Genomic DNA, 25541 nt, shown 5'->3' with positions numbered 1-25541 from the left:
GGTTTCTCACTTAACTCCCTAAAGTTTATGAATTACATATATAGAATTTTATTGTTGAACTATCTTGCATTCCATTTTTAACATTCTTGGCTGTGGTGTGTTAACCATTCAGTGAACTGCAAGATTTGATTTGGTGTTATTTTATTGTGGAATTTTGCAACTGTGAGTGATGCTGGTTTATAGTGTTTGGGAAGAGGGAAACGTGTGTGTCTTCACATATGTGTCTATACTTCGTCAGTGTTTTCAATAATCTGTTCCTATGAAACAGCCATCTGAACACAGTGGCTTTAAATGACACCATTTTATTAGCTCTCCCAGTTCTGTGGGTTGACTGGCCTCAGCTGGGAGGTTCTGCAGATCTTGCTTGGGGTCCCTGATGAAGTTGCATTCAGGTGGTGGCCTGGCTGGGATGGCTTGGCCTCTGGTCTCCATGTGGGCCTCTCCCGTGGTTCTCTCCAGCAAGCTGGCTGGGCTTCTCACCTGGCAGCTTAGGACTCCTGCAGGGTTAAGAGGGTGGATGTGGGTGCTGCTAGTTTTCTTTCTTTTTAAATTTTTTTTATTGTTTAAAACATTTTTTTATTTTTTTGGCTGTGTTGGATCTTCGTTACTGCGTGTGGCCTTTCTCTCGTTGTGGCGAGCAGGGGCTACTCTTCGTTGCGGTGTGCAGGCTTCTCATTGCGGTGGCTTCTCTTGTTGTGGAGCACGGGCTCTAGGCATGCGGGCTTCAGTAGTTGTGGCATGTGGGCTCATAGTTGTGGCTCACGGGCTCTAGAGCACAGGCTCAGTAGTTGTGGCACACAGGCTTATTTGCTCCACGGCATGTGGGATCTTCCTGGACCAGGGCTCAAACCTGTGTCCTCTGCATTGGCAGGTGGATTCTTAACCACTGTGCCACGAGGGAAGTCCCACTGCTAGTTTTCTGAAGGGCTAGGCCTAGTACTGAACTAGTACCACTTCTGCCAAATCCAGTCAATTAATACAGTCATAGGCCCCCAGATCCAGTGAGGAGGCCACGTGAACCACATGAAGGCAGAATGAGAGGCCCCACAGTCAGATGGGGTGTCAGTGTTCTGGTGTCTCTTTTTAGTGGTGCTTCTTCCTTTATTTCTAATAGAAATGTACCTTTTAAAATAGCATTAATACCTACAGAACCATCTCAGTATGAGTCTTCTTTGGAGAGAGATGATGATCTTTGATGAATTTTTTATTTTCTTTAGTTTATGGTCAAGTTTTCTACTTTTTCTTAAGTAAATTTCAGTTAATCATGTTTTTCTAAATATTTTATTCTATATTTCGAAATGTTCTGAGGAATTTTTTTCTTTTCTCTACATATGGTCATTCCTAATATGTATGTCTTCCCTTTTTTGTCTTAGTCATATAACTAAAAGAAGTATCTGTAATGATAATGCATTAATCTTTTAGGATTTAGAGGAGGGAGATGTAGATTTCAGATGATCTATTGCTTTTCACAATTGATAGTATTTTTGGATGAGTTGAGTTTATTCTATTTTGTAACTTTACAAAAAACAATGTTTTCATATAGTACAAAATGTAATAGCAAAGAAAGCAGCCATCTGCAAGTCAAGGACAGAGGCCTCAGGAAAAACAAACTTGCTAATAACCTTGATCTTGGATTTCTAGCCTCTAGAACTGTAAGAAAATAAATTTCTTTTGTTTAAGACACCCAGTCTGTATTATTTTGTTTTGGCAGCCCCTGCAAACTAATAGAGGGTGTTAAATACCTTTTGAAAAAAAAATCTATTTCCTTATTGATGGACACTTGAACAGTTTCCATCCTTTTGCTATTATAGACAAACCTATGTGAGTAACCTTGTACATATATCATTTTATACATATACAGCTTTGTGTATAGGACAGTTATAATTTTGATGGCTTTTGCCACAATATGTAGGAATTAAAATCTGTACTACCACTAGAAATAATGAGAGTCACTCCCCCTTACCCCCTTTGCTAATAGTATGTTATTCCCAGTTTGGGGCTGTTACAAAAAAGGTGCCAGGAACATTTGCATACAAGTCTTTTATGGACATGTATTTCCTTTCCTTTGAGGCAAATAACTAGGAGTAAAATGGCTGGGTCATACTGTAGGTGTAATTTTAACTTTTTAAGAAACTTCCAAACTCCTCCAGGGTGGTTGTGCATTTTGCATTCACACCAGCAGTGTATGAATTCCAGTTCTTCCAACACTTGCTACGATTAGCCTTTTAAATTTTACCCATTCTAATAGGCGTGTAGTGCTATCTTGTTAAGATTTTAATTTGCATTTCCCTAATGACTAATGACTAATGATGTTGAGTATCTTTACATGTGATTATTTGGAATGTGTATATCTTGCGTTGGTGAGTTTGTCTAAATCTTTGTCCATTTGTTAAAAAACTAGGTTGTCTTCTTATTGAGTTTTGGGAGTTCTTTATATATTCTGGATATAAGTCCTGTATGAGATATATGTTTTGCAAAGATTTTTCTCCCAGTTTGTGGCTTGTCTGTCTATTCCTTTTTTTTCACAGAATCTTTTTTTTTTCCTTTTTAAATTATTTATTTATTTATTTTGGCTGTGCCAGGTCTTAATTGAAGCATGCTGGATCTTTGGTTGCAGCATGCGGACTTTTTCGTTGCGGCATGCATGCGGGATCTAATTCCCCGACCAGGCATCAAACCCAGGCCCCTTGCATTGGGAGCACAGTCTTACCCACTGGACCACCAGGGCAGTCCCTTAACAGAATCTTTTGAAAAGCAGACATTTTTGGTTTTGATAAAATCAAATTTATTCGTGTTTTTTAATGCTTTTGGAGTCATATCTAAGAAATTTGTTTCCAGCCCAAGGTCACAAAATTTTTTTTCCTTCATCTAGAAGGAAACTTTTAGGTTTTACACTTAAGTTTATGATCCCTTTTGAGTTAATTTTTGTATATGGTGTAAGGTGTGGATCCAAGGTCACGGCAGGGGTGCGGGGGTGGTATATGGATATTCAACTGCTGTAGTACCTTGTCCTCACAATATGCAAGTGAATGGTTTGCTGTGCCAAGCAGTCTATTCACAAAGTAGGCCCTGGGGCTGGGCTTCACCCACAGCATGGAGTTTGCCCACCTCTGTTCTATTCCTTGACCTCTGTAGTGATCTTCATGATTTCCTTCTGTCTGTTTACTTCTGGTTTAATTTCTTCTTCTTTTTCTAGTTATTTAGGGTGGAAGCTGAGGTCGCTGAGTAGAATAGTTCTAGAAATAGATAGCATTATCTAGTTTGCTCCAGATTTCAACTTTTTCTTATTTGTCTTGGCTGTGCTAAGTCCTTTGCTTTTCATATGAAATTTAGGGTCAGCTTGTCAGTTTCTACCAAAAACAGACCTGGTAGCATTTTGTTTGGAACTGCATTGAATCTGTGTGATTCAATTTGGGAAGAATTGACATCTTAACAACATTGAACCTTTCAGCCCATAAACAGCCCAGTTATTTTTGTCTTCTTCCTTTTCTCTCAGCAGTATTTTGTAGTTTTCAGTATACAGGTCCATTGTATCTCTTGCCAGCATTTCATAGTTTTGATGCTGTTGTAAATGGTATTGTCAAATTCTAATTGTTTATAAATAGAAATGTTTGTAAATGGTATTGTCAAATTCTAATTGTTTACAAATAGAAATACAATTGATATTGAACTTGTGTCCTGCATCCTTGCTAAACTCACTTTTTAGTTCTAATAGCTTTTTTGTAAATTATATCAAGTCTTCTACGCCACGGTCATGTTTTCTGTGAATGAAAAGTTTTATTCCTTCCTTTCTAATCCGGATGCATTTTATTTCTTTTTCTTGCCTAACTGCACTGGTTAGAACCTTTAGGAGAGTACCGGATAAAAGTGGTCTGAAGAGAAGTCCCTATCTTGTTCCTGATCTTAGGTGGAAAGCACTCAGTCTTTTACCATTAAGTATAACATAACTCTGAGTTTTTTGTAGATGCCCATTATCTGGTTAAGGAAGTTCCCTTCTATTCCTGGTTCACTGAGAGTTTTTATCAGGAATGGATGTTTGGATTTTGTCATATCCTTTTCTGCATCTGTTGAGATGATCATAGAGTTTTTGTCTTTTAGTTTATTAGGGTCATCAAACTTTATTTTAGACTGCAGTCCACACAGTCTCTGTTACAGCTGCTCAGCGCTCAGTTGTAGCACAAAAACAGGCCATGGGGCTAGCTTTCACACACACCATGAAGTTTGCCAACCCCTGTTCTTCTATTCCTTATTCCTACAGTGATGTTTATTATTTCCTTTCTTCTGCTTACTTTGGGTTTATGGCTCTTTTTCTAAGGTGGTAGCTGAGGTCACTGATTTCAGACCTTCCTTTTATGATCCATTTACTTAGTGCTATGAATATTCCCCTAAGTACCGCTTTTACTCCATCCCCACAAATTTTAATATGTTTTCATTTTCAGTTAATTCAAAATATGTTCTAATTTTTTCATTGCTTTGTGGGTAATTTCAGTTTCCAAATATTTGGGATTTTCCAGATGTCATTCTGGTCTTGAATTCTAATTTAGAAGAACCTACTTTTTTTTTTTTTTAATTTTATTGGAGTATAGTTGATTTACAATGTTGTGTTAGTTTCAGGTGTACAGCAAAGTGATTCAGTTATACGTATACATATATCCATTCTTTTTCAGATTCTTTACCCATATAGGTTATTACAGAATATTGAGTAGAGTTCCCTGTGCTATACAGTAGGTCCTTGTTGGTTATCTATTTTATATATAGTAGTGTGTGTATGTTAATCCCAAGCTCCTAATTTATCCCTTCCCCACCCCCATTTCCCCTTTGGTAACCATGTTTGTTTTCAAAATCTGAGTCTGTTTCTGTTTTGTAAACAGAATTTGTATCATTTTTTAATTAGATTCCACATATGAATGATATCATATAATGTTTGTGTTTCTCTGTCTGACTTACTTCACTTAGTATGATAATCTCTAGGTCCATCCGTGTTGCTGCAAACGGCATTATTTGTTCTTTTTTATGGCTGAGTAATATACCATTGTATATATGTACCACATCTTCTTTATCCATTCATCTGTCGATGGACATTTAGGTTGCTTCCATGTCCTGGCTATTGTAAATAGTGCTGCGTTGGGGTGCATGTATCTTTTCAAATTATGGTTTTCTCCAGATATATGCCCAGAAGTGTGATTGCTAGATCATATGGTAGTTCTATTTTCAGTTTTTTAAGGAACCCCCGTACTATTCTCCATAAGCTTGTACCAATTTACAGTCCTACCAACAGTGTGGGAGGGTTCCTTTTTTCCCACACCTTCACCAGTGTCTTCTTTGGAAAAATATCTATTTAGATCTTTTGCCCATTTCTTGATTGGGTTGTTTTTTTTCTGACATAGAGCTGCATGAGCTGTTTGTGTATTTTGGAGATTATCCCTTGTTGGTCGCTTTGTTTGCAAATATTTTCTCCCTTTCTGTGGGTTGTCTTTTTGTTTTAAAGTTTCCTTTGCTGTGCAAAAGCTTTTTAAGTTTAATTAGGTCCCATTTGTTTATTTTTGTTTTTATTTTCATTACTCTAGGAGGTGGATCAAAAAAGATATTGCTGCGATTTATGTCAAAGAGCGTTGTTTTGTTTTTTTAATTTATTTTTTGGCTGTGCTCTGCTGCTTGTGGGATCTTAGTTCCCCGACCAGGGATCGAGCCCAGGGCCCATGGCAGTGAAAGAGCTGAGTCTTAACCACTGGAACACCAGGGAGTTCCCTAAGAGTGTTCTGCCTATGTTTTCCTCTAAGAGTTTTTACTCTCTGGCCTTACATTTAGGTCTTTGATCCGTTTTGCGTTTATTTTTGTGTATGGTGTTAGAGAGCGTTCTAATTTCATTCTCTTACATGTAGCTGTCCAGTTTTCTCAGCACCACTTTTTCCCATTGTATATCCTTGCCTCCTTTGTCATAGATTAATTGACCACAGGTGCGTGGATAGAAGAACCCACTTTATGGTGTTGAGTCCTCCTATCCAAGATCTGATCTTTCCGTCTATTCCAGTTGTTTAAGGTTTTTCTCATTCAAGCATGTACAGTGACTGTACAGATAGTGGGGAGGTGCAGCAGCTTCAGGACAGTGGTTGCCTCCAGGAAGGTTGAATGCAGTAGAACAGGGACTGTGCTTCTATCCAAAATGTTCTAACAATGTTTTTAATACATCTGAATGTTTATGTAATACATATGAATGTTTCTTATGAAACAACTATTTTTCTATATCTTTGAAATATTTAATAGTTTAAAAAATACTTAGGGGCTTCCCTGGTGGCACAGTGGTTACGAATCCGCCTGTCAATGCAGAGGACACAGGTTCGAGCCCTGGTCCGGGAAGATCCCACGTGCCGCAGAGCAACTAAGCCCGTGCACCACAACTACTGAGCCTGCACTCTAGAGCCCACGAGCCACAACTACTGAGCCCATGTGCCACCACTACTGAAGCCCGAGAGCCTAGAGCCCATGCTCCGCAATAAGAGAAGCCACCGCAATGAGAAGTCCACTCACCACAATGAAGAGTAGCCCCTGCTGGACACAACTAGAGAAAGCCCAAGCGCAGCAATGAAGACCCAATGCAGCCAAAAATAAATAACAACAAAAAAACACTTAGAAATCAATTTTAATGGAAAAGGACTTTTATTGCAAATACAGTGACTCTTCATATTACAGTAGTTTATTCTGATACACCAAATGGCCATAATTTATGTATATTTTGGATATAAAACTATACTTTTGATTTTTTTTTTTTTTTACAAATAATATACTTTCCAGTGTGATGACACTTCAATGAGGAAAAGATTGCATTCACAATAGAAACCATCCTCCCTGAGTCCACAGTCCTAAAATAACAAGCACTGTCCAGACATCCCTGCAGTGGAGCTGACCCTGACAAAGGGGCTTCCCCTCCTCTATCCCTCATTGCCAGTTGACAGTCACAGGAAGTGAAGCATTTCTGGAGTGTCTGTATCCACCCACTATGGAGAATGCCAGTGACTCAACCAGAGCAGCAACAGTGAAATGGTAGAACTGCAGAGCCCTGACTTTGCATTTTAGTCTCTGTAGCCAAGGTCAGAAGTAAAACATTAAAACTTTTACCATTTACCTTGCTGAGAGCCCCCATAACCTGTTTCACTAGTAAGCAGCAAAACTAGGAATTTTACCTAGGGGACCACTAAAAAAAAATGTAGTCTTTTCCAACATGTCTGTTTTCCCCAGCATCTGGCACATAGTCGACCTTCATTAAGTGCTTGTGGGGCGAACAGAGAATCATAATCCTCATCTGTCCAGGGGTGTGTGGCCAATGAGCCATAGAAGTTATGGCATCACAGTGGTTTACTTTTAAAAGATGTTCTTTCAAAATGAACTCCAGGAAGAAAAGTCTACACAGAGAGAGATGCTGAAGCGATCTTATTGAGTAGTTTGTTGAGAGCTCTAACTCTTTCTTCCAAGAATCGGGATTTTTTCTCAGCACCTCGTTGCTTCTCTTCAGTGACCTGAAGCGCTTTCGTTAGGTGAGCATTTTCCACATAGAGCTCCTTGAGCAGCAAATCAGATCGTGTATTCTTTTCAAACTGGACAGGGGAGAAAGCCACACTGCACTGTGAATCTAATGCAGAAATGCCACGCTACCAGCTTGCCCCTCCCAGTCTTCCACGTTGTTCAAACCACAGTTTGGGGATTCTTACAAATTGGAAACAAATATTGGATGTAATGACAATTTTTGTTATCCTGGCGGGAGAGAGGAAATTGAGAATCTGATGAACTATGTGGTAGAGAAAACTTAAGCCAATTTTGCACAAATTGATTTTTACCATAAAATGAAGACAAAAAGACCAAAATCTGTAGGCCTCAAAAAGAAAGGAAACTGTCAAGAGTACCCTGTCAAATTGGGTGTCCAAGGAAATTGTCAAGAGTACGCTGTCTGCGCTCTCACCTGCCCGCCCAAGTCCAAAACCTTGGCGTCCTGATGGATCCCTTCCCATCTCATCTTTCAGCTAGGCCTTCAGCGTGGGATACAGAGCCCCCATCTCTTGGGTCCTAACAGCTGGTGTCCTCGTTTCCTTTGATGTGCTTTCAACCAAACCTGGGGTTTGGGTTGAGGTTTTGCCAGGAGTGACTGGGGGAGTCACCGAGTCTGACTGCTGGGAAGGAACGTGAGGACCAGGGACAGAGAGGGTGGGAGGATGGCAGTGCCAGCAGGGGAGGGGCTGCAGAGATGTGGGGGTGGTCAGGAGCGGGTGGCCTGCACAGAGTCACGCTGCCTGGGAACCTGCAGCTCCGGATGCCGCAGATGAACCAACCGTACTTGACTGCTATGTAAGGAAAGTATCTCTACAGATTCTCACATTTCATTTCCTGGAGCTCCAAGTAGAACTTTTAGGACAGCAATGGCCTCTCTCTCTCCTCTCCCCCTCTCAGCAATTCCACAGGACATGGGGTTCTCTTGGGTTATGTCTCCCTGATCAGCTACTTGAATGCCCAAACGAGGCGTCATCACTCACCTGCTCTTTCAGCTCACGCACTTTCTCTTGGAGGAGCGCTTCCACGTTCTTCAAAATCATTTCCACCTCCTCCACCCGCTCTTCTGCGGCTTTCAGCTGTTTTTCATGTGCTTCCTGCACAAAAGGAGCTTAGAGATCAACACTGTACGTTTTAAAAAGAATCATCGCGGGTTTGTTTACTTTAGAATGGAAATTAGCTGAAGTGTGCAAATCTGAGCATGTGGATAACCTTTCATCCGTAGAGGGAGGGTTAGAAATGTCTCACAAGCCACAAAGCTGCATTTCTCATTGTAGTCTAAGCAGATCAGCAGACTGCTTTGTGCTAGGATTGGTCCTTTGAGTCCTAAATGACTCAAAGGTGAGTTTCCCCAAACACATTAGTCTTTCTAAAGGATTTCTGACTAAATTTCTTTGTTTTGTCAATAATCTCTCACAGCTTAACTGTCTCTCCAGCATAACGTTTTTGCATAATGCTGAAAGGCTATTCTTCGTTAGAATTTGTGTTTTACAAACGTCGTATTTCACCCACCTTTGCAGGCTTGGCCAGTTCCTCCCTCGTGAAGGTGCCTCGCCCTCTGGCCCCACCCCCACCCCCACCTCATGAACTCTGAGGACCAAGTTGTGCCCCGCAGGCTTACACTTTACGGTGCTCACTCACTGATGCCTGAGAGGCTGCTTTGAGGTGGGAACCGCTGCCACCAGAAGTTGACAGAAACGGAAGCACAGAGAGGTTAAACAAGTGGCCTGAGGTCACTCGGCTGGGGTGGTGCAGCCAGGATCCAGATCCCTGCAGCGTGCTCTGAGCCACTGTCCTGCTGCCCTTTCAGGCTGCGACTCTGTTTCTATGTGTCTAGACGCCTAGGGCAGCACCTGGCACACAGCCGGGCTCCCCAAGTCTGTGCTGTCACTGCGCTGACCTCTTGTCCAACCACCCCCCACGCCCTGGCTACCTTTAAACATGCCGAGCACAGCCCACCTCAGGACCTTTGCACCTGCCTGTGCTCTCACAGGGCTACACAAGCAGGGACACTGCCTGTTGCCTCCCTCGCGACCCCTCTATCACCATCTTTCAGGCCTGGAAGCGGGGACCGTGTGTGTGGCTGTGTGGCTGGCTGCAGACACGTGCAGCCCGGAAGACAGACTGGGGGGCTTTGGGGGGCCTTCAGGGTCAGCTGCTCAACGCCCCCCAGTTCTCAGGGAAAGTTGGGTCCCATAGCTTCCATAAACCAGTCCTCACGTAGTGGGACATCTGCGGGGCCATCTTCCCCTGGGCACCTGGGCAGCTTTTGGCTAAGTCACCAGAGAGCCAGCCTCCCCCTCCCCGTCACCCTCAGCCGGCCCTTGGGCCCCTGTCCTCACTTACCCGTTCCTCCTCCCGGAGCTGCCGAGCCGCCTGCCGCTCCCCTTCCAGCAGCTGCTGCAGCTCAGCCACGCGGCCCCGAGGCACCAGCCGCTCCATCTGCTCCTGCAGCTGCTGCACCTCGTGGGCGTGCTGGGACCGGGCCAGCCTCAGCCTCATGGTGGCCCCGTGCAGCTGCCCGGGGAGAAGGCACCCAGTGTTGGGGTGACCGCCCAGAGCTACGGGGTCACTACCAGACACAGAAGACTGCATCTCTACCTTTAAGGTCACCCCACAAGGGAAGTGTCTGCAGCAAAACCCACGGTTCCTAAAGAGCCTATTTAGCTGAATTCTGACGCCCAAACTCCATTCAGCGGGCGCTTCTACACAGTGAGAGCCAGGAAAGCCTGCCTGTAATCCTCCACGTGACCTCCCGCCGGATTACGTAACCTTCTGTCATGTTTACCTTCCGGGTACATGACTGGGGTGTAATTCCTTTAATACTGTGACCCACGCCAGCTGTGTACGGCAGCCTTCCTCTAAGTGAAGAGTTCATGCCCCTGACACTTGGCTGCGGCCAGGGTCCCAGAGGTGGGTTACACAGAGATCAGCCAGGGGCTGGGAGCAGGTGTGGATGGGCCTCAGCACCCGCTCCCTGGGCACAGAACCCACTGGGTCGTTGGTACCAAGCTGTCCAGAGCCTGGCCACTTCCCCTGACGGACCACCTGGGAGCCCAGATCTCAACACCACTTATATCACTTGGACTCTGGCAGCTTTGTCTGGAACAGACAGAACTTCCCTCTGAGACCCCCCAGACAGGAGAGGCAACAGCTCTGCCAGGGGTCCTGCCGAGGGCAGGTTGGAGAGGAGTGCGCCGGCCATGCCAGGCAAGAGCGAGGCTGTGAGCCCGCAGCCCCACTTCCCTCACTGTCCCGTGTCACTGCGTGTCTCAGGGGCCACCCCAGGCGGTTCTCCAGGACGGGTCCCCCCAGAGGCACACGCGTACACACGGGTCCAGCAGGGCAGCTACCGTGCTCTTTGGGATGAAAACAGGGGAGGATAGTTCTCACACACCCTCCACCAGATGTAGCCTCCTCCCGACTTTCGAGATTCAGACGGTCACTCTACAGTCACTCTGGCCCGTGTCTGAGCCCCCGCCCGCCCGAAAATGCTCTTCACACCCCCTGCCCAGGCTCCTCGCCGCCCGCTCTCCACTTGGCTGGGTGGTACATCAGCACCGCCCAACTGAGTGCCCCGAGCCCCCTCCTTGTGAAGTGAGGTGCGGGTGGAGGCTGGGCTGCCTCCGGAGAGCCCTGCTCAACTGCCACGTGAGAAGGGGGACGTCCCCAGGAGAGCAGTGGGGCCACTGCAGCCGGGAAGCCAGGGCCTTCGCATTCTGGATGGCGGGGCAGGGCAGCGAGCCCCTCGGACAGCAGCCCCTCCTGCCCTGAATCCAAGCTGGACCGGCAGAATGTGGGGAAGTGATATTCAGAACTCCCGGGCACCGGCCTCAGAAGCCTAGCCACCTGTATGCTCTTCTGGGGGCGCCTGTTGCTGCACCACGAGAACCCCATGCCGTGGAGAGGCCGGTGCGGGTGCCCCAGTCCGTGGCACCCCTGTAAGTGCCCTCTCGGACGCCTGGCTCCCCTGCTGGACCTGTGACCTTGCAACCACTCCTGGCGCACCGGTGACCACTCCCTCCTCCGTGGCTCTGTGTGCACCTCACCTCCGCACACCCAGAGGGTCCCTAAGTGCCCTGGAAGCTCCTTACTTCCCTTCTCCACACTTTCATCCAGGTGTGTTTCATGGGGGTCCTCGTCTAAATCACAAAAGGGGACGCCAGCTCATGTCACAGCAGCCTGTTTAAGTGCAGTATCTCCTGCCTGTGACGGCGGCTGCATGTTGGGCATCCCAGCGGGCACGGAAACCTCCGACAGCCCAGCCCTTCTGCCAGCAGATGGATGTGACTGCTTAGCCTCGAAGGCTCAATCTAGTCCAGGCAATTTCTCAAGGTTCCTTTTGCACTAAAAAGAGAGAAGGGAGCCCCCAGTACGTGGTGGCACCTCGGGGAAAGTGCCTGCTTACAGCGGGGGGCTGAGCCCACAGGAGCCTGACAGCACCTCATAAGGCCCCGGTGGGGGGTCCCGCACCCAGACTGACCCCTCTGCGGCCCCGGGCCATCTGAGAAGTGACTGTTCACACCAGGTGACCACAGCCAAGTCCAGGAGTCAGGCCAGGGGCCAGTTGGGGAACCTGGTGCAAAGGCTGGGCAGAGGCATGCGGGTTAGAGACCCTCCCACGGCCCTTTTCCCGCTGCTGTACCCGGGCCCTCCAAGCACACCCCAGGTCTGAGTCCGCACTGGGCCCGTGGCCCTCAGGGCACCTCACCCCATCACCTCCCTTCTGCTCGAGCTCCTCAGAAGAACCAGCCCCGCGTCCCTGCACCTCACGCTGTCAGGCACCCGCCGTCCCTCCTGGGCCCGCTCTGCTCACATCTGTTTGTCCCAGACCGCGAACTCCCTGCCTCCCCTGAGTCTGGTGCACGCTGGACAAATGCTGCAGCAGGAGAGCGGGTGGAATACCCACAGGAACGTGACACCTGGGCTCCGCTGGGGGCGTGGAGCCGCGTCACCTCGGGGGCTGCTCTGCCCTGTTGGCCTGGACCTCAGAGGCCACCTGCCGCGTTCCCTGGCCCCTGCATCTGTAGAGGGCACACCTGGAGGCGCTGCTATGGCCTCCTGCCCTCGTGAGGAACAGGCGCAGCTCTTCACGTGGCTCACTCGAGTTCAACCCGACCCTGGACTGAGCCTGACTCAGTCCTGGGCCTGGCGGGTGCCCAGCTAGCTGGGTGACCTGAGGCAGACCAACGATGCCCCTGGCTGGACTAGTCCCGGCCAGGCTGTCAGAGGCAAGGCTGACCCCTCCCGGGCTGGGACCACCACGCACACCCACCTGGTCCCGACTCTCTTCGAGGGCCTCTCTCAGCTGTGACTGTGCCAGTCTCAGGCTCTGACGTTCCTGAGTCACGTGTTCAAGTTCAAGTTCAAGTTTTTGGATTTGGTTATCCTGTGTTTTAAAAATCAATTTCACAAGTATAAGAAGTATCTTACACGTTTAATGCAGAAACTTCAGAAAAGCAAAAATTACAAAATTCAACTCATCCATAATCCCAGCAGCCCAAGGACCACACCCGACGTTCTGCTGTATCTCCTGGCCCTCCCTCCATACGCACGGACTTCTGTCACTAAGACGTTGTATGCTGTGCTTTCCCCCTCTTATTATATCTTGAGTGTTAAATACTTTTCAAAAACGTGGTTTTGAATGGCTGCACCATCATTTACTGACTAATTCAATACTGTTGATGATCCAAAGCTGATTCCAATTCTGTTTTGCTATTATAAATACCACAGCAATGAAAATACTTCCAGCTAAATCCGTACACAATGCTCAGTAAAGTTCCCACTAGCAGAATCATGAAGCCAGAGCACACGGACGTTCCTGATGCTCTTGAAGTATATTTTGCCATATTGTCCTCCGGAGAGGTTGTACCAACTTACTCTCCTATCATCAGGATTTAATTCCTTTCTGCTACTTTTTCTAGATACCAGGCTTTGCAAAAGCTGCTGAAGTCCACATATTTTCAGGGCTTGCTTGTTAAGTCCCTCACTTTACCTCCAGGCACATCAGGGCCGTTCCTGATCTGTTTTAGGCCAGCCTGTCTGCCCCTCCCTGCCCCGCCGGCCACTCACCTGCAGCTCCTCCCGGCACGCCGCCTCCTCCAGTCTCTGTGTCAGCAGCTGAACAGTGATGTGATTCTTCTTGCTCTGGGCCTGGTGGGTAGAGGCCTCCTCTCCCAGCTGCAGGACCCTGTGGTTGAGCTGGGACAATTCGTCCTTGCATTTCTGACTCTAGAACAAAAAGGGATAAAACACAGAGGAAAAAGTTATGTTTTTAAACCAACAGCATTCCAGTGGTTCTTAACCAGGGACCCTCTTGCTCCCCGAGGGATGCTTGGCAATGTCTGGAGCCCATTTTGGTCATCACAGCTAGTGGGGTGGGGTTACTACTGGAGACTAGTGGGTGAGGCGCTCAGCGTCCCCAGAGCGATGGGCTCTCAGGCCACAGGGCAGAGGATGAACTCTGGTCCATCCAAGAAGCAGGAGACTGTGCACCAGGGGCGCTCACAGCCCACCAACATCCAACCACTGCTCTGGAGCACTGGCATGGTTTTCTTGTTTCTCCCACGGTTATTTCTAACATTATCTTAAGCAATTTGAAGGGGAAAAAACCCCTCGTTTTACTTGAGGCACGTGATTCTCTTCAAATCATTGTCATTAAACACAAAAACCGAGGCTCTCGGTGGGGGGAGCACACTGATAAAATCGCCCACTTTGCAGACAGCGGATGCTGGACCCTGGGCGGTGCTGCCTGGGATGAAACAGCAGCCAGCAGGTGACACACGGAAGTTCGTTATTTCCAACCAGGTGTCACACACCTTCACACAAACCATGTTTTGCTCATCTGCTTTTCCCCAGCAGCCGCTCTGGAGGCCGAGGGTCTGCAGCCCTCCGTGCCTCAGAGCAGCGTCTACGCACAGCTGGTGGGCGTGTCACTGTCGCCCCAGGGCTGGGTGTTCCCACCACATCAGCCAGGCGCAGGAAGAAGCAGGCTGGGGCGAGAGCTACGGGTCTCTCCAGGGGACAGCAGAGGTCTGAGAAGCCAGAGGTGACAAAAACACTCCCAGAGGACTTCCCTGGTGGTGCCGTGGTTAAGAATCCGCCTGCCAGGCTGCACTGAATCCACCTGGTTGTGCCTTCCACACATACACACACACACACACACACACACACACACACACAGAGGCATAATGACTGACTGCTTAGAACGAGTTCCTCTAGCATTACCTTTTTTTCTCTAAATTAGTTTTTTCTTTAAATTTAACCTTCAGTTTTGAGTCACTTAGTTGGCTGTTGCATCATATGATTCTTTGGTTGTCTCCCAGTGATGCCAGATGGAATCAGCACAGCCCCAGGTGCTAGTTGCTAATGCCTATAAAATACCACCCACCCCCACAAAGGAGAATCATTTAAGAGTTCTTTGGACTTCATCTTCAAAAGTAGCCAAAGAATTCATGTGACAGGTTATCCCAGAAAATCTTTTGCAGTTAGTGAAATTAGGGTATAACTAAGAACATTCAGAATACTACACACACAGTTTAGGTGATCTTGGTATAGTGGTGGGACAGCAGTGAAGTAATTAATATGTACATGCTCTGCTGGGGGAAACTAAAGGGAAAGAGGTGTTCAGCCTAGAAAAACATTTCTCAGTGGATTTCCTATGAAGTCAATGTGTCTTGGGTTTAACTTTGAAACAAATTAAAAAATTTAAAAACTGACTTACTAGCATTTGTGGATTTCAGATTGAGACCCATGTAAAAGCAGTGTTTTATTCTGTGAAAAAAAAAGAATCCACCAGCCGATGCAGGGGACACGGGTTCGATCCCCGGTCCGGGAAGATCCCACATGCCGAGGAGCAACCAAGCCCGTGCACAACAACTAATGAGCCTGCGCTCTAGAGCCTGCGAGCCACAACTACTGAAGGCCGCGCTCCCTAGAGCCCACGCGCCGCAACTACTGAAGCCTGTGTACTCAAGGGCCCGCGTGCTGCAACTACGGAGCCCGTGGGCTGCAACTACTGAAGCCCGCGCGCCTACAGCCCGTGTTCTGCAACAAGAGAAGCCACCGCAATGAGAAGCCTGCGCACCGCAAAGAAGAGTAGCCCCCACTCTCCACAACTAGAGAAAGCCCGCGCGTAGCAACGAAGACCCAACGCAGCCAAAATAATAATAGTAATAATAATAATAAAATTTTAAAATTAAAAATAAATAAAAACACTCCCAGAAAGAGTAAGAGCTCAGCAAGGTGTCAGGACACAAGGTTGGCAGGTGAAAATCCAGTGTACTTCTGTGTCCTGACAGTGAACATGCAGAATCCCATGTGAAAAACAAAACACCATTTCTGGCTTCCGGTCTGGCCTGTAAAGAGCTTGGAAGTCGTCACTCCCATCCTCCCAACAAGAAAAAGCTGAGTCACTGAAAACTCAACCACTCTTCTGAGACCCATCAGAGAACTGAGGTCACAGGGCAAATCAATGCCCTGAAAACTGGAGAGACGGCCAAAGAGAGTCCCAGCTCACCAGGAGCTGATGGCTGGAGCCCGAAACAAAGTGGCTACTGTGGGCAGAACTGTGTCCACAAACTCTCTGCTGTGTCTGGAGACAGGGCTTGCAGCAGGTCATTAAGGTTAAATGTGCTCACGAGGTGGGGTCCTAATCTGATAGGACAGTGACTTTATGAGAAGACACAGTGAGAGGGCATCGTCTGCAAACCCGGAAGAGCCTCGCCAGAACCAAGTCAGCCCTGCCTTGATCTTGGACTTCTGGCCTCGAGAACCGTGAGGCAATGAACTCCTGTGGTTTAAGCCACCTGCCTGTGGCATTCTGTACAGAGCCTGAGCAGACTAAGACAGTGACCATTCTGAAGTACACAGAGCGTTCTATTCTCCTGCCCTCAAGGGAAATGTCCTTTTTACCAGATTAGAACCAGCGTGGGGAAGGGGATACCCAACTGCAGCCCCCTCTAACCTTTCTGACTCAGTACACACCTATCAGAGTGGCTAAAATAAAAGAGTGACAACACAAGTGTGGACAAGGATGTGGGGAAACTGGATCAAGCACACATTGCTGGCAGGAACGGAAACTGTTACAGCCACTCTGGATAACAGTTGGGCAATTTCTTATAAAACTAAACATGTAACTACCATACAACTCAGCAACTGCTCTCCTGGGCATTTAGCCCATGAAATGAAAACCTATATCCACACAAAGACCTGCCTGGGAATGTTCACGGCACCTCTGTGACAGCCCCAAACTGGAATCAGCCCAGCCGTCCTTTAAAAGGTGAGCGTTAAAACAAGCTGTGGGCGACTTCCCTGGTGGTCCAGCAGTTAAGACTCCGTGCTCCCAAGGGCCCGGGTTCGATCCCTGGTCAGGGAACTAGATCCCGCAGGCCACAACGAAGATCCCGCGTGCCGCAGCTAAGACCAGGCGCAGCCAAATAAAGAAATAAATATTAAAAAACAAAACAAAACAAGCTGTGGGACATCAATGCCTTGGAATAGTGTCCAGCAACAGGAAGAAGCTAACTGTGGACACACAGCCGGGAATTATGATATGCGAGACAAGGCAACCCCAAAGTTCGTATTCTGTATTCCTTTTGTATCACATTTTGAAATGACACAATTTTGGAAATGAAGGGCAGTTAGTGGTTTTCAGGGGTTAGGAGCTGGGGTAGGTGGGCAGGAAGGCGGTGGGTGTGGTTATGAAAGAACAACGTCAAGGATCCTTGTGGAGCTGGAGCTGTTCAGTATCTTGACTGTGGTCGTGGAGACACGAACCTACACAAGGGATAAAATTGCATAGAACTTGATACACACACGAGTACACAAGTAAAACTGGGGAAGCCCGAGTAAGGCCCATGGATTGTATCAGTGTCGACATCTTGGTTGTTGATATTCATTATGGACTGATCCCTGCCAATTCACATGTTGAACCCCAAACCCCCAATACCTCAGAGTGACTGTATTTGGAGACGGGGCCTTGAAAGAGGTGATTAAGGTAAAATGAGGTCATATGAGTCCAACATGATGGTGTCCTAATAAGAGATGAGGACACAAACACATCCGAGGGATGACCATGTGAGGACACAGGGAGGGACAGCTGTATACAAGCCAAGGAGAGAGGCCTCAGAAGAAACCAGCCCTGCCCTGATCTTGGACTTCGAACCTCGAGAACTATGAGGAAATAAACTTCGGTTGTATAAGCCACTCACTCTGTGGTACTTTGTTATGGCAGCCCTAGCAAACTAACACAGATATATTATACTATAGTTCCATAAAATGTTACAACTGGAAGAAACTGGACAAAGTGTATTTCTCTGTAATATACTTCTTATAACCACCTGGGAGTCTGCAATTATCAATACTAATTTCAATTAAAAAAAGAATTAAAAAAACAAAAACAAGAATGACACATCCCAGCTTCTGTGCTTCAGTCCAAAAGCCAGTAAGTGAGACCAAGTACAGAAGGCATTTACTTATGGGGCAAAGGGAGACCAGTGTGGAGGTCAGTGCTGAGTGAGACAGGGCATTTACCCGCAGGGTAAAGGGATTAATCAAACAGTTAAGTAAATCTATTGAAGATGAGGAAACCAGGTTTTTCATTGCTAGAGGCAAGAGTTACAAATATGGAAACGGAGAAAACCAGAATTATCCCTGTGATGTTGGAATTGCAGATAAAAGTTTGAATTCATGGTTTTCAGTAGGGAGATATATAAATCAATATACCTGAAACCACGTGCATGTAAGCGTAATAAATACACGTATACACTCCCTAGCTCTATGCACTAACTGCACCTGGACATAGCAATGCCCCAGGAGCCATGAGCACTCCTAGCACCCAGATCTTGGTCTCTAAATACCATTCGGAACTAAAGGTCACCAAGGGCTCCTTGGAGAAATGACTGCTTCCAGGACTGGGGCAGGGAAGTACTAGATGAACCTGGAATATCGTGGGGCACCAGAAAGTGAGGAAGTTCTCAAAGAATGACCAGGACCTGTCAGGAGGACCCAGAAGTCACCCTGAGGGGGCTCTTATTGGCCAAATCTGGGACAATCTGAGCATAAAAATAAATACTGATGGTAACATATTAATAACCCATTGAATAAAACAGGAATCTATGATAGTAACATAATGATGAATAAATAAATGGAGGGCTTCTCTGGTGGCGCAGTGGTTAAGAATCCGCCTGCCAACGCAGGGGACACAGGTTTGAGCCCTGGTCCAGGAAGATCCCACATCCTGTGGAGCAACTAAGCCCATGCGCCACAACTACTGAGTCTGCACTCTAGAGCCCGTGAGCCACAACTACTGAGCCCGTTTGCCACAACTACTGAGCCTGTGCTCTAGAGCCTGTGCTCCTCAACAAGAGAAGCCACCGCAATGAGAAGCCCACGCACCACAACGAAGAGTAGCCCCCGCTCGCCGCAACAAGAGAAAGCCTGCGCACAGCAACGAAGACCCAATGCAGCCAAGAATAAATAAATAAAATAAATAAATTAAAATCAATAAATAAATGGAGAGAAGAAAAAGCTCTTCCTTACACTAGAACACCAATTAACAAATATAAAAGGAAGCTGGGATTAGTCACCAACTGGCCACCATCACAGTCATAACTGACTGCACCAAGAAACAGAGGATGCTGAAACAAGGGGGTGAGAGTTTGATGAAGAACAAGATATTCACATCATATCAAAGCATTTCCTCATAAAATATTTAGCAATTACCAAGGGGAAAGTAACTTTGTGGAGAAGCCTGACCAACACCACCTGACCAAGAATCTAAGTTGACGTCACTAATGCTTGTGTCCCCGGACTGGATGGACTGAGAAGGACACAGCATCACTTTGGGGATAGTCACACATAATCTGAATCCAAGCACAGGGAAGCACCGGATACACCGAAACAACCGCTTGTAATCTTCAAAAGCGCCAGGTCGTAACAACAAGGACAGGCGGACTGAAGCCACACGAGGTCCTGGGCTGGCTGATGGGGCAGTTTCATAGTCACGCTGATTTCCTAATCTGGGGTGTGGGAGAGGGCTGATGGGTCAGCAACTCACTCTCAAATCTTTCATAACAAAGTTCTGTGCTTCCTTGTTGTAAGCTTGAAATTATTTCAAAATAATGGAAAAGGGAGGGTGGCATCAGCTTCATGCCAGGTGTCAATACTTCACCTGTGTGCAGAGCTCTTCCATCTCAGAGCAGGCCTTTTCCTTCTCTCTCTTTAAAACCTCAACTTCCTTCCTGTTGAAGAAGCAAAGTTAACAGTATCACTGACCACTCATCGCTCACGGTCACCTTGGCGGCTTGGATCTGTACACCTGCTCCTGGTACCCTACGGCCACTGCTCCGTCACTGTCCTACGCTATCGCTGCTGCTGGTCCAATCGGATCCCAGCTTCGGAACCAGAGGAACCCTGCCAGCACTGTAAGAACAAACCCTCCATGACGTTCCTCAATCACACACGTTAATCTCTTTCTGGCACATGCGAGTGCTCTTCACACCCAGCAGCATAAACACCAACACAGGCTTACATTCACTGACATCTGAGGTCAAAGGGGTCCCAGCACCAAACTTAGGGAAAAATGGTTCCTGGAGGGAAAAATCTTGCAGATTTCAGAACTGCTGTAACGTAACAGCGATCGCTTATTGACCATCCACTTTGGATCCCAGGCTTTCATCATCAGGCACTTTTATCAAATCAACACCGCATCCTCGGCAGTTTAGAGCTCAGCTCATCTTGAACGTCATGAAGAAAAAAGCCAAACAAACCATCCTTGGAAGAGGCTCTGATGGTGAAAGCAGAAATCCACTGACAGGCATCCCGAGCCTCCACCGCAACACACACACACACACACACACGCGCACACACACACGCGTGCACACACACACACGCACACACACGCATACCCACACGCGCACACACGCACCCACCCACACACACAGCCACATACACACCCCCACACACGCACCCACGCACACACATACACACACACGCACACACACGCGCAAACACACACACACGCACCCACACACACACGCACACACACGCACACACACGCACACACACACACGCTCACGCACACGCACACCCCCCCCACACGCACACACATGCACACACATCGCCACACCCACAAACACACACGCACCCACGCACACACACGCACACGCACACACGCACGCACACACACACACCCACACACGCACCCACACACACACACCCCCACACACACGAACACACACACGCACCCACACACACACACACACGTACACACACACAAACACACACCCACACCCACTCGCACACGCGCACACACGCGCACACACACCCACACACGCGCACACACCCACACAAACCCACACACACTCACACACACACGCACACACACACCCACACACACACAAACACACCCCCACACCCACACACACACACGCGCGCGCACGCACACACACACGCACACCCCCCCTACACACCCCCACACACGCACACACCCACACACACGCACACACACGCGTGCACACCCCCCCACACACACACCCACACACACGCGCCCACGCACACACACACCCACGCACACACGCACACGCACACACACCCACACGCACCCCCCCACACACGCACACGCGCACACACGCAGACACCCACGCTCACACACACACGCACACACGCACACCCACACACACTCCCACACACACGCGCGCACACACACACACACCCCACACACACACGCACACACACACGCACCCACACACACTCACACCCCACACACGCACCCACGCACACACACGCAACACGCACACACACGCACGCACACCCACGCACACACACGCAACACGCACACACACGCACGCACACGCACGCACACACCCACACACACACGCACACACCCCCACACACGCACACACACACACACACACGCACACAAACACAAACACAGCTCCTGCCTCAGTTCTCAGGCCCCCGACCCCTGACTCTGACTCACTGAAATCGACAGACCAGGAATGCACCTCGGAGGAAAGCACAGCTAAAACCATTATCAGGACAAGAACAAACAGATTCTACTCGCCCAGAAAGGCTGCAAGAGTATCTCTCGCCCCTACGAGAATGCTCGATGCCTCCCCCGAGCCCTGAGCACAAGGTGGAGTTATTTCTGCAGGGTGAGCAGTGCTTGCAGAGCAGCGTCAGAGGCACAGGGGCCTGTGCTGGAGCTGGTGGCGGTGGTGCTGACCCGGCACCTCCTACTTCTGCGAGTGAGGAGCTCAGGAAGGAGGCCCGAGGCCTGTGCCTGGCAAGGCTGGTCAGAGGGCAGCACAGCTCTCCTGGAATGCAGGTTATCTGTGAACACGTCCCACTTTCTACACCAATGCCTTCTAAGCTTACTCTACGAAGAGCAAGCCCTGTCAGGGACCGGGCGGTCGGGGTGGGACCACTGAGACGGCCCTTACCTCTGTGCAGCCTCTGTCCTTTCTGCAGCTTCAAGCTCTTGCTGGATCCTTGCCAGCTCATTTTTCAAAAACGTGTTTTCTTCAGAAAGCCTATCCAATTTGATTCTGCATGAGAAATTTAAGAAAGGAAGAAGGGTGGGAACTCCAGAAGCTGGTCACCCCCACGCACTCCAGTCCTGCAGTGACCCTGCAGCCACACTTCCCCTTCCCTAGATGAGGGCACAGGACACCACTTCCTTCGCTTTCCTGTATCCCGTGTTAACCTGCTCTGGTTTGCATCTCCCAAGAGATAAGCTATAGAAGACAAAGCTTTCTTAGCTTCTCAAACAGCCACACAATCAACAACTCCCTGGTGTATTCAGCACCTTGGTTCTTTGTGTTCACAGCTGGCCGGTTCCTGCATCTTATAACCTCCACTGAAATGTGAGTGTGCCCATGGCTGGCACCAGTGCAAGATGCTGGGTGAGTCCTCGCGAGGTCATTGCAAGGAGAGTGGCCACCCCCTCCACCCAGGGGACTCCAGCACAAAGCTGAGGAACACAAGGACTGGGGAGGCCGGATCCCAAGGGAAGAGCGCCTCCATCCTACACCCTGAGCTCAGTACCAGGAGGAGCCTGGGACGATGCCCGTATCAGTGGACAGAGGGCGACCTGATGCAACATGGAGCCTTCACAGGGAAAAGCAAGTACCGACAGTGGCTGCCGGGACCAAGTCTCCCTGGAGCCCCCCTGGCTTCCGATGCTCTTAGAGTCTCCCTGGGAAGGTAACCCCATCGATGTGTGACACACAAGCAACTGACCAGTAAAGATCACGGGGAGGCAGCCTGAGACCCACGCCTGCTGCCCAGAGAGTCTATCCTTAACGCATCTTGGTCTTGCAGATATTTATTCCCCTAAACAGGTCTCTACCTGGCATTAGCTTCTTTTCAATCTAAAAGTACTCAAAGCCACATGACCTCATATGTTTATGTATTATTCTTATAATGTCAAGCATAAGGATCTCCTTCATCAGCATAAGTACCACTTCATTTTTCCTCATGAGGAACTAGAGAGAAAAATAAAGACATAGAAGTCAACGGAATTTTAAAAGCAGCAAAGGGTTTCAAGCAGGGGAGTGACACAAATGAGGTCTGTGTTTTGAACTGTCATTCCGGCTCCAGGATGGAAAACAAATTGATTCAAGGCAGGTGTGTGTGTGTATGTGGTTGGCAGGGGATTCTGCCGCCAGCTTCCTGGACCTCAAATAAGACGGCAGTTGCTCCACCCCAGCCGCGCACACTCACCAAATAACCAGAGCAAAGCTGATCATCTAGTGTGTGATGTCCTCACAGAAGGTAATGGAAACCTCCAGGGGTCCCCAAACAAAAAAACCCCGGAAGCTGAAACCAAAGCCATGAGCATTAAGCAACACAAACGTGGGGTTACCCTGAGGCCAGCACCTACACCAGTGTGGAGAAACCACACCGTGGATACATGCACTGGGCCAGTTCCCTGGAAGAGGTTAAAGTGGTCTCAGATTGAGAGGCTCCCAACTCTTGGCAAAAGCAAAACACATCCTTTCTGCAGGGAGCACCCTCTACTACAGCTCCCAGGATTCCCAGAGATAAACATCATGCAAACATGAGCTCACAATTAAAGATCACCACAATATACGTGGAAAAGGACCACCTCTGAGAGTCAGAAGAAGCCAGAACAACAGAATTAGATCCTGTAGGAACCTCAGATACTGGAATTATCAGACACAAACTAAGGAAAAATATTATGAAATGTTTACTTAACTAAAAGATGGAAATTAAAAAAGGACAAGCAACAAGAAGCTATCAAAAATGATCAGACAGGACTAACTAAACAGAATTTTGGAAAATAAAAAGTCAATGTCAAAAGAAAAACTCACTGGCAGAATGTGCCATAGACAGAAAAGAAGTCGGAAGTAATGAAAGGTTAAGAAATGGAGGAAGAAGGATGCTCAACATCACTAATCATTAGAGAAATGCAAATCAAAACTACAATGAGGTGTCACCTTACAGCAGTTAGAATGGGCATCATCAGAAAATCTACAAACAACAAATGCTGGAGAGGGTGTGGAGAAAAGGGAACCCTCTTGCACTGTTGGTGGGAATGTAAATGGATACAGCCACTATGGAGAACAGTATGGAGGTTCCTTAAAAAACTAAAAATAGAACTACCATACGACCCAGCAATCCCACTACTGGGCATAATACCCTGAGAAAACCTTAATTCAAAAAGAGTCATGTACCACAATGTTCATTGCAGCTCTATTTACAACAGCCAGGACATGGAAGCAACCTAAGTGTCCATCGACAGATGAATGGATAAAGAAGATGTGGCACATATATATAATGGAATATTACTCAGCCATAAAAAGAAACGAAATGGAGTTATTTGTAGTGAGGTGGATGGACCTAGAGTCTGTCATACAGAGTGAAGTAAGTCAGAAAGAGAAAAACAAATGCCATATGCTAACACATATATATGGAATCTAAAAAAAATGGTTATGAAGAACCTAGGGGCAGGATGGGAAAAAAGACACAGACCTTCTAGAGAATGGACTTGAGGACACGGGGAGGGGGAAGGGTAAGCTGGGACAAAGTGAGAGAGTGGCATGGACATATATACACTACCAAATGTAAAATCGATAGCTAGTGGGAAGCAGCTGCATAGCACAGGGAGATCAACTCCGTGCTTTGTGACCACCTAGAGGGGTGGGATAGGGAGGGTGGGAGGGAGGGAGACGCAAGAGGGAAGAGATGTGGGGATATATGTATATGTATAGCTGATTCACTTTGTTATAAAGTAGAAACTAACACACCATTGTAAAGCAATTATACCCCAATAAAGATGTTAAATAAATAAACAGATAGATAGATAGATAGATAGAAAGAAAGAAATGGAGGAAAAGTGAGAAGACCTAACATCATACATCCCGTTGTAGAGGACAGTGAGGGGAGAAGCAATATTTTACGAATAATGGCTGAGAGTTTTTCATAGGACACAAATCTATACATTATCAATAGACAATGTTTTCTAAGTAGGATAAGTAAAAAGAAAACCACACCTATGTCCTACGACCCAACAATTCCATTCTTACGTACACCAGCACCCAGAACAAAAAATGGGGCTCCCCAAAGCCCCCAAGGGTTGCCACTATCCTGACTTGGAAAAGTGACCCCTGGGGGACTTGTGCTGGGGACACAGATGTGCCCAATTCATCAACAATTCTTCCGACTGCACACGTGTGTGTATTTTTCTTGTGCGTATAACACTTTAATAAAAAGTTAAAGTGAAAGAATACACACCTAAACATACCAAAGAAAAACCAAAGAAGATGGAGAAGTTAACAGCAGCCAGAGGATACAACTCCGATCACCATTCTCAGGTTCTAGGGTTCAGTCCCTAGAACCTGAGAATGAGCTGTTTCACGGCAAAGGGGAATCAACGCAACAGAGTTAAGGCTGCTAATTCGCTGACCTTAGACGGGAAGAGTGTCCTGGACTGTCCAGGTGGCCAAGGTGGGCACAAGGCTCCTCAACTGTGGAAG

The 25541-nt window shown here is 47.6% G+C and overlaps 1 protein-coding gene across 2 annotated transcripts in view; it reads right to left on the bottom strand.

Moving 5' to 3' along the window:
* Nucleotides 1-6746: 6746 nt before the first annotated feature.
* LOC309612807 (ninein-like protein) overlaps nucleotides 6747-25541 on the bottom strand; it is a 113396-nt gene continuing 94601 nt past the window's right edge. For both annotated transcript variants that reach the window (XM_082359000.1, XM_082359001.1), the window contains 7 exons: nucleotides 21984-22088; nucleotides 19712-19781; nucleotides 13612-13770; nucleotides 12815-12928; nucleotides 9886-10056; nucleotides 8523-8636; nucleotides 6747-7592 (listed from right to left, as the gene is read on the bottom strand). In XM_082359000.1, coding sequence (XP_082215126.1) covers nucleotides 7401-7592; nucleotides 8523-8636; nucleotides 9886-10056; nucleotides 12815-12928; nucleotides 13612-13770; nucleotides 19712-19781; nucleotides 21984-22088 — 925 coding nt within the window. In that variant the 3' untranslated portion in view covers nucleotides 6747-7400. The remainder of the gene's footprint in view (nucleotides 7593-8522; nucleotides 8637-9885; nucleotides 10057-12814; nucleotides 12929-13611; nucleotides 13771-19711; nucleotides 19782-21983; nucleotides 22089-25541) is intronic.

The sequence above is a fragment of the Balaenoptera borealis genome (genome assembly GCF_965194805.1).
Source record: "Balaenoptera borealis genome assembly, chromosome: 16".
NCBI lineage: Eukaryota > Metazoa > Chordata > Mammalia > Artiodactyla > Balaenopteridae > Balaenoptera > Balaenoptera borealis.
Note: the sequence above shows the minus strand (reverse complement) of the source record. Positions and strands in the feature narration are given on the sequence as shown.